Below are 10,448 nucleotides of genomic sequence, written 5' to 3' on the forward strand. Positions count from 1 at the left end.
CCCTTCACAGGAGATTCTGAAGGGTTCTGTAATTCAGTTGTATTAGCAGAGTGATATAAAATCTGATGAAATAAATGTATTATTTTCACCTTGGGGGTTGGGTGTCAGCTATCTGCCCCTTCACAGCTCTGATGTTATGCATTGAATCAACATAAATCTAAAAAGTTTTCCTTCCTGCATGCGCATTTACATCTCTAATTGAGGCTATGATGAACAGCTACAGACAGAGCAAGCAGTCTTAAATCTGTGGAGGATTGAAGGGTTACCCGGTTCATGCACCGCACACCACTGTTCATGACATGCCCTCATCCTTAAAAACCATGAACAGAATATACCACCCAGACTACATTAAATACAGATTTACTTGCAGTGAATTTGAGTGCATGTTCAAGAATGTCCACTGCTTGTCTTTTTCCTCTTAAAATCTGACTCCAGCAAGTTTGACACACCCTCCTTGAATGACTGAAATTATGCATAGTAAGTTATGTCTTTCTGAACGAACATGTAGCATATACAGCTTTCTGTATATATTCGTTGCACTTGTGCTTTAACAAATTAATATTGAAAAGCAGTCTTATATGTCACTTAGGAACAGAATACATCGCTTTGGCATCAAGCGTAAACGGAAACTGCAAACATCTAGCCTGTTTACCTTTGAATAGAGATGGCAACAATGCATTGTACTTCAGCATAATAAGCATGTTTGCCATCAATATGTTATTTGTGTGTCTTAAAATAAGTAGGCATCCTGTTAGAAGAATGTCCATATGATGGATGAAGTGTTAGGTACAATAAAAAGTCATCAAGAAAAAAAGTTCCACTTAACAATAAAACAGATAACCACACAATCGCAGATTTGGCCACTAATGCATTACATGTGTTGCATCACAGACTCTCTTTAGACATCCCTGAAAGACCAAAAATACAATACATTTTCCAAGTCGTTTTCCAAGATTTTTCTTAGAAGAGATTTATAAAGCTCTTCAGGAGGCGGGAGGGGAGATGATCTTCAGGAAATGATTTTGTGGGGATGTGCATGTTTCATTTGGTATTCCATTCCTTGCTGGCGTGGCTATGCAGTCATGTTTTTTGGCTAGGTGAATGACACTTGGAGAAAAAAAAAAAAAAAGGTAATAAGAATTGGAGAGGTTAAGACCCTGGGCAGAACTATTGATGACACAATGAAGTGACTGCCCTTTAACAACCATACTCTGGGCACTAGTGCTGCATATTATTAAACTTTTGCTTTTGAACATGGTCCTGCATTAAGTGAGGGTTGAATCTGTGGTTGAAATCCTCAAGTGTGGATGACTGGACTGGAGTTCCACACTCTGTGTGTTTTCTGAGTGTGATCTGGTGTCTGGATTATGAGGTATGAGGTTTCCCAGCCAACGCACTCAAATACTGATGTAAATTCTCAAAAATTGATACATGGGTCATGAATGTGAGCGTAATCTGCATAAATCTCTCACAATGCTCTCAGTATATGGATGTTTCTGGCACTAAATCTTCTTGTCTAAGGCCTCCTTAATGTTAAAACCCCATTTCTCTCTGCTCTTATTCCCTTTTCTTCCCTGTCCTCCCTCTGTCTCAGGTTATTCCTGAAGAGTCACAGTGGAACGGCAGGGAGGCAGAGCAGTCTGGCCATCCACGGTGCTGACTTCAGCACAAAAGATATGGACAATGACAATTGCACGTGCAAGTGTGCATTGATGCTCAGCGGGGGTAAGGCAGAAAATCTTCATTTTTGCTCAGTTCTGTTGTTCTGTCAACACCAGTTTGTCAACCAGCTTTAACACTAACCAGCATGAGGTAAAATTCATGCTGGTCTAAACTGGTCTAAGCAGGAGTTACAATGAAGACTGCTACTATTACAATGTTTAGGCTTACTTTAACTACTAATAAGTAAAGCTGGCCTGAGTGTAATACAATGTAATTGTGCACAACTTTAAAGGAATAGTTCACCCAAAAAGGAAAATTCTATCATCATTAACTCACCCTAATGTCGCTCAAAACCTGTATGACTTCTTTTCTTCAGTGGAACACAAGAAAGTTAAGGTTAATCCAGTCATCACTGGATTTATTAGCTATAATGAAAAAGAAAAACAACAACAACATAATACCACCATAAAAGTAATCAATACAACGTATGCACTATATTCAAAGTTTTCTGAAGCGATACAATCACTTTGTGCAATGAACAGGATTTAAGTGTTTTATTAACGTGATTTGATTTGATTTGAGAGTGAATTATGATTTAACCATCCTATTTCATTCGGGTCATTTTTGACCCGGGACAGGTAGATTATTTTTAAATACCACATAGTACGGGAACCAAACTTTGTGACTTTGTCAAGACCATCAAAATACACATAATAGTTTTTTTTTGTTTGTTTGTTTTTTTAGTTTTTTTTTAGATTTTTTAATAAAATTAAGTGATATAACCATAAAAAAAAATAATTAAAAAAAAAAAAAAAAAATACATCTTTTGCATTTGCAGGGTCAATTTTGACCAGGGCATCAATTGTGGCTTTACACATGATGATATGTAGATTTCTTTGTATATCTATGAATTAAAAATTTTTCTTATATACACTTCACTTACATGTTAGTGATACTTCATACTCTCTCACACACTTTTCTCTCACTGGGACTGCATCTTGTTTACAAACATGCACACACACATACACAAGCAGTCACACATAGACGCACACACATTCCTTTACAAAACAGACATGACAGATTTAACAAACATAATAAATAAACTAAATCAAAGGTACTACTGTCTAAAGGGTGTGTGGCGAGAGCAAAAGTTTATGCACACTTTAGTCTTAATAGGGCTTGAAAGAGGAAATTGTCCACATTTTACTCTTCAGTCACCTGATGATGAACCAGTTTACAGCATACCCATGCATCAACATTCGGCAGTTCATGCAACTAAATAGAATAGATTTTGCTTAAAAAAAACATAGCAAAGAAGTATTAATGTTGTATACTTGTGTTGTACAGTTGTTTTGATGATGTTTAATTAAAGAAGTATACGTTGGTTTCATAAGTTTTGACCACCAAGTTGTATTTAGCAGTTATGAGTAACAGCACATTCATTCAAATTACTAGTAATTCTCATATTAGATGTTAATATAAATTGTAAATGATGTTGCATTAAGATTAAATTGTACAGAAATGTTGATAAAATCACACTGGTTTTGCTGTAGTTAATGTATATTTTAATTTCTATATTTTATCATTTTAAAAAATGCATATTAATTAAAGGAATATTCAGGGTTCAATACAAGTTAAGCTCAATCGACAGCATTTGTGGCATAATATTGATTACTAGAAAAATTTATTTTAACTATCCTTTTCTTTAAAAAAAAGCAAAAATCTTGATTCCAGTGAGGCACTTACAATGGAAGTGAATGGGGCGAATCTGTAAACGTTAAAATGCTCACTGTTTCAAAAGTATAGCCACAAGACATAAAGGATATGTGTGTAAGCATGATTTTAGTGTGATAAAATCGCTTACTAACCTTTACTGGGTAAAGTTATATCCAATTTTAAAACTTCGTTGCCATGACGATGTAATGTCAACAAACCCTAAAGCCCTAAACTGACTGTAAAAATTACAATTTAAACAGCTTGACAGCTCAAATAATACACGAGTTTAAACAGAAGAATTAATGTAATTGATTTTATAAAAGAATAAGCTTCACATTTCTGTGTTTAAACCCTCCAAAGTATTGTCTCCATTCATTTCCATTGTAAGTGATTTTTGCTTTTTTTTAAAGAAAAGCATGGACGAGTCGAAATTTATTTTTGTGGTAATCAACATTATGCCACAAATGCTGTCTATCGAGCTTAACTTGTATTGAACCCAGAACATTCCTTTAAATAACTTTTATATTTGTCAGTTAACATGCCAAAAATAGCAATCTTTTGACATGTATGAACAGTTAAGAACTTATTAATGACTTAAAATATAGTTGAAAACCATCGAGTTATGAATGGTTTAGAAGCTTGAATTCCACCAGGTCAAAATCGACCCCGCAAATGCAAAAGGTATATGCAGATTCTGAATGCAATAGGGGGGTTAAATTTCAATTCATCACTCAAAGTGATAAAGTAATCAGTGCTTTGAAGACTTTTCAAAAATTAACCTTTTGTGTTCCAGTTTTATTTCTAGGTTTCTATTTAGGGTGAACTATTCCTTTAAGAGCTTCTGTAATGTTACTCCACATACACACTTGTCCCATTGTTGTTTATTAACGCTTTCAGACCCCGTAATCATTCCGATGGACAATACATTTCTCTGGTATTTTTAAAGGTTTTTATAATTTGGTGCGACCCAAATCACAAATAATTATTAGATTAGATGCTAAGTCAAACTATGAGTGTTAAATCATAGGCATTATTACTTTTTGAACAGAAAATCTTCCTTTGAAATGAAGCATGGTGGCATGCGATATAAGGCAAAAAAAATAAATAAAAAAGGCATAATTCGAAGTCAATGTAATGAACACCATAAAAAACTATTAAAGCATTAAGATAAACTGATTTTTTTATTATTATTGATTATAATTTATAGCTGCATATAGAGTAGAAATAAAGCATGGTCTCTCAGCTGGTAGAGTAATGCTTGCAATGCCAAGATTATTGGTTCGATTCCTAGGGAACACACAAACTGGTAAATGTATTCCATAAATTGCATTGGATAAAAGTGTCTGCCAGATGCATAAATGTAAATTAATTAGTTTCCAGTCTAAACAAAGCGCTATGTACACAGCTAACTGCTGCATACAGGACAACCTCTTGCTGTCTTTAGGCAGAGGATCTGCATAACGCATTGAGCTAATAAGTAATGAGGTCTTTGTGGACTTCCACATCCTGTGAGGAGTCTACCAGAATGGGCTGAGGACCAAGTATCTATACGTCTACACAGGACTCCCTTAGTCTCTCAGTGGATGCATACCATCAGCAACTCTCGCTCTTCAGTCAGGAAGTTCTTAGCTCTCAAATCACTCAGGTACATCATTTGAAAATCTACCTTCACCTTGATCAGTCTGTCAATAGCTCATCCTTGCTGGCCAAATGCTAAATAGCACCCTGACAGTGATTCATCTGCTATATATTAAATATCAGGATGAGAATAAATATGATTCTTACAATTGGGTGACATTTATAAATCTGTTGTGTGTGCAAAGGGAATTGGGCAGTGGAATTAATAAAATAGAAAAGGATCTCAGTGAAAGATTTTTAATGAAAGTTTTCTAATGAAAAAGATTTGGCTCAACAGTGCGGAAATGTTTAAAATTGTCCGTCTTAAAATAAAACATTCTAAATTCTGTATTGTAAGTACTTTAATGAAAGACATATTGGTTCTAGGTCTGGTTTGTATCATGAAGTCAAATTTTTATCATTCTACTGCCTCATTTCTTGTTATGCAGTGTGGTTAACAAGGCAATAAAAACACATACCCTAGAGAGCCAGAGCACTTACCCAGCCAGAGGCTTGGGATGCAACAGCATGGTATCAAGCAGAATCAGCATCCAATCAGTTTTCAGTGTCAGAACAGCCATGACAAAGGGCAGCATAGTTGGCTCATGGAAGGCTGTTAAAATGTCACAGATCACTCTGGCATTTTAGCCTGTGAAGTGAAGCTAGAGTCCAGACGTGCCAAAGCGGGCACTCTATGGGCACATTCTGTGTGTACGTGTCTACTCAAATGCACTGGCCAGAAGAGTTATATTTAATGGGCTGAGAAGTGACACAGTTGACAAGCTTTCAGGGCAACACTGATCTTCTCATGGCTAGATGATAAGAATTAGCCATAGCTTGGTGAACAACGAGAAGGCAAAACACCACATAATACAGCTTTTATTTTCAGGCCCTTCATATCGGGTCATCTCTCATTCTGGGGGACTTACAGTACTATTAAAAGCAACAGCAAAACCTGATTGGGGTTTTTTTTGTTTTTTTTGGCCCACGTAAATAGGGACGTAACAACCCCAATTTCGTTCTGCAAGTAAACACCTTTGGCTGTTTATGTTTTGTTGACAACCCCCCCCCCCCCAAAAAAAAACAACCTTGAAATATTTGACAGTTTCGACGTCAACTGTTGTGTCGCGTAAACCTGCTTTTCCTGTTTTGTCATGCTTTTTGTTTCTGATAGTTATTAACATTTTGTTGAACAAGTATAAACAACCAATTACGAATGCACTAAACAGTTGTGCCACTTTTGCGCATGGTATTACAGTGCAAAAACTCTGCATATTGAGTATATTAATTAATTCATTATTGTTCATTTCTGTGCAAACACGCCCCCTTACTATGTAAATAAGGCTTATTATAGATTACGCTTCTTTCACAAACTATGTGCTATTTGCCCAGCGCAATAAACATTGCGTTATTACCACTCGAGAAAGCAGGTAGTAAACTGAATTTTATTTAAAAGAGATGTGTACATTTTATATTGATAACGTGGCAGCAGTAATTCATCAAATAATGATCAAATGGCGGAGAAGAGTATCATAGCCTATGTCCAGATGCATGGTGTAGTTAAGTACACTTTCGCCATGGTCAAGAGATGATTCAGGTGTCTGGATCATAGAATTAGAATGATGCTGTTCAGTCCCGGCTGAGTGAGCCAGATTGCGGTGGTCTTCTGTATGCTTCTGTAAATACTCTTCCCCTTAAAGGTTATTAAATGCTAAATCCGCTCCACATCAGGCAGTGCCACTCACTTCTCACCAACACCACACGATTACATAGCACCAGCATACTGTTGGATCCAGAATAAAAGTTGTCTACATTGCCATGACTAATAGACAGACAAAGAACAGAGTGAAGTTTATCATATACAATTAATAATAAAGGACAAGTTATACTCACTATGGTCCCGTTTAAACATGGTAATAAGATGTGTTTTGGGCAAACCTTTTGAAAAGGGACGATTTTAAAGACAGGTGTACAAAATGTAAAAAAATGCGTTAAACCACATTTGGAAGTGGTAAAATATGGTCAAAAAGTTATTGAACCACATTGGGCCCGAAGTGTAAATGCTCATCCGTTTGAAATGCACCTTTCTTTCTAGTGCAGAACACAAACAAAGATTTTTAGAAGAATATCTCAGCTCTGTAGGTCCTCACAATGCAAGTGAATGGTGACCAAAACTTTAATGCACAAAAAGCACATTTAGGCAGCAGTCTCCTGGGCGATCATGGTTTGAAGCTCGATTACACTTCCTAGCGCCATCTAGTGTGCTGTGCATGCGTCAAGAGCTAGGACATGTAATCGAGCTTGAAACCATGATCGTGCCTAGAGACTGCAATGGCAAGATGTACAGTGTAAGAGTAGTTAAATTTTTTAAAGAGTGTTTTTTTTAATTATTTTTTTTTATTATTTATTTTTTATTTTTTTGTGCTTCAAAGTTTTGGTCACCATTCACTTGCATTGTATGGACCTACAGAGATTAAATATTCTTCTAAATATCTTCGTTTGTGTTCTGCAGAAGAAACAAAGTCATACACATCTGGGATGGCATGAGGGTGAGTAAATGATGAGAGAATTTTCATTTTTGGGTGAAGTATTCCTTTAATACAGGTATTCTAAAATGTCTAAATGTTTGTGCTTAGATTAAATGCTAGTTAAATGCGCTTTTTCTTTTTTTCTTCTTCTTTTTTGCACTTTATTATCATTCAGTAATGCACTGACATAGTGATAGATTTATGTTGTCATTAAATCAGATTCCTTGACCTCAAAATCCAAACACAATAGGTCAAAAGAGATGCATATTACAACCAGATGTAAACATCGATATGTCTCGCCTATCCACTGGTAATCGGATCGCCAAGGTGCCTATATGGTTTTGATATAGGATTGCAAAAACGGTTAACAGTAGTTAACAATTGTAAATGTTTGTGTGTCTTAGGATGGTGGTATGATGCCTGTGGCCCATCCAACCTGAACGGGATGTACTACAGACAGGGACAACATGTCGGAAAATTCAATGGAATCAAGTGGCACTATTTCAAAGGCCCCAGCTACTCTCTCCGAACCACTGTCATGATGATTCGACCAATTGACTTCTCGTAGTCCTCCTTAATAACCCAAAAAACCTGTGGATCCATTTTGAAAAAGAAATACTTTTTGGTCCATAACATTATCAAGTGATGCTGTATAAGTGGTCAGCTATTTGCCGCCTGCAGAATGCAGCATTCTTTTGAGATAACACTTCTGCAGGAAACCTGTGAAAAGGAGGTTGTCCTATCATCAATGTCAGACTATGGGAGATGGTATGCTCCCTAGGAATGTAGGGCAGGAGCTGAGTTGGCTGGTCTTTGTTTTTAAATATCAGAGGTATGAAGTGCCATTTACTTGTCACTCAGGACCTGTGAACTGCTGAGACAGGCACATCACCTTTGATGTAGCGGACTTGGCTGCATCGCCTAGTTGCCCTTGGCTTTTGAGTCACCAAGTGAATTTAAAGCAGCTTGAATGTCCTTCAATATCCTAAAGGGAACCAGTAAAGTTTAATACAAACACGTTGCACAATTACATTTGGATTGTGATACTTAATTTCAATTTTGTATGCTTTTTTATCCCAGTATTTTTTTTATTATTATTATTTTGTACATTATTGCTGTCAAAGTGAAGAAAACCATAGCATGCAGCATTTAAAGTTCACTTGCAGTACTATTTACAAGGAACATTTGTTGAATGTTAACAGCAGAAACAGCCCTCGAGTTTGACTTTATTGATTAAAGTGCAAAATGCCATGTTATCATTGAACTTTCATGACCTTTAACTGTTTCATAGCTTGGCATCAAAATGGGAATGCATGACAAAGAGCACAGCTGTTATCAATACAATGAAAATATTGTTACATCTAATATTAATAATCTTATGGAGTAAAGCCAATGGCAAGAACAGCTAATAAATTGTATTACAAATACTGTAATAACAATCCATTAGGTTTTAATTCATTGCATAATTAATGCCACGTGTCTTATGTGAATTTGTCATAATAAGAATGTTTGCAAATGTAAGTTTTGAATGTTGCAGCTCAAAAGCAGCAAGTTTGTGACTGACAAACTTGGGTTATCTTATTTTTCAATTTACCCTTAAACCTAAGTGTATAGGTTTGAAGAAATTTAAAGTAATGGTGAAAAACTGGGTTAAATGAAGAAAATGATTTCATATATGTGGTCAGGTAAGCATCCGAGCATCTGTTTAATATTTTACATGATGTTTATTTGTAGCAGTCAGTTCACTTTACAAATGTACAGAATTATTTTTAACAGCGGTACAGTTTGTTGAAAAAAACAAAATAGTGTTTGTTTGTCAAAAAATGTTTTGTAAAAGCTCTTTTTGTAAGTCAATTGTAGGATTGTGATGAAATATTATTTTAAGCTTGCCTACCGCAATGTTCACCGGATATCTTTAAAAAAATCTCAAGTGCCCACACAGTCATTAGAATAGCATCGGACGTTCCACTCTGTTCTGTCTTTCATCGCACAAGTCTGAGAATATCTTCTAGTAGATCAACAAAGAATGAATGTATTTTAGCCTACCATGCAGTGGCGTAGCCAAGGGTGGGCCAGGGTGGGCCTGGGTCTACCCAAAATAAGCCCAGCCCACCCAGAATATTAGACATTAATCTTTGACTTCAAATATATATTTATAATATAGTTTAAAAAAATGCATTAATTCTGATTTCTGTTGTTAAGAAAAATTAGGTCAAAAACAAAATTGGGGTGAAAACTTGGCTCATCCATTTTTATTGAAGCCCACCCAAAAGTAATTTCCTGGCTACGACCTTGATACCACGACTGTCCACCATCATATAACTACTACCAGCATGGAGCATTTTACTGGAAACAGATACTTCTCTTGAAAATCCATAAAGTTTCTGGATTGTAAAAGCTTCAGAATGGCATGTGTATTATCACACTTAAAAATACTGTAAAAGTGTTTGAAATTGCTTTCTAGATGAAAGCACTGCTTTATTTTTTAGCTCAGAACCATGGATATGTTCTGAATCATAAAGGATGTCACTTAAATAGCATCAGTCAAACATCGAAGCCTTTTGTACCTCATTAAAGTGTTTCAGTTACCATGTTATTTAAACACCTCATCCTTTGTAACATTGTTCCAAATCTAATAATGTTAGTTTAAATAAAAAATGTGATGTCCCATTCTTGTAGTTTTATAACTTGCTCTGGAATCTAAAGCCTTTATTTTGCCTTCGCGCTACCATTCAGCATTTTTCATTTGAGTCACATTGGTCAAAAGACACAATATTTACACATGCCAAAAGGGAAAAATGTAAAGGACCACAGTTTGGAGAGAATGGATCCTGAGAAAGCTGAGCCGCCTTTGAATCCAGAGCGAGCAGACTGCTAGTTCTCCGGCACTCTGCCGTGACAGATTGCAGAGGTGTCAAACGAAGC

At 36.0% G+C, this 10,448-nt stretch overlaps 1 protein-coding gene across 1 annotated transcript in view; it reads left to right on the plus strand.

The window, feature by feature from the left end:
• LOC127420633 (angiopoietin-1-like) overlaps positions 1–10,191 on the plus strand; it is a 92,127-nt gene extending 81,936 nt beyond the window's left edge. Inside the window, exons 8-9 of the mRNA XM_051663041.1 lie at positions 1,595–1,725; positions 7,928–10,191. Coding sequence (XP_051519001.1) covers positions 1,595–1,725; positions 7,928–8,091 — 295 coding nt within the window. The 3' untranslated portion in view covers positions 8,092–10,191. The remainder of the gene's footprint in view (positions 1–1,594; positions 1,726–7,927) is intronic.
• The last annotated feature ends 257 nt before the right edge of the window (positions 10,192–10,448 follow it).

The sequence above is a fragment of the Myxocyprinus asiaticus genome, chromosome 30, assembly GCF_019703515.2.
Source record: "Myxocyprinus asiaticus isolate MX2 ecotype Aquarium Trade chromosome 30, UBuf_Myxa_2, whole genome shotgun sequence".
Taxonomy (NCBI): Eukaryota; Metazoa; Chordata; class Actinopteri; order Cypriniformes; family Catostomidae; genus Myxocyprinus; species Myxocyprinus asiaticus.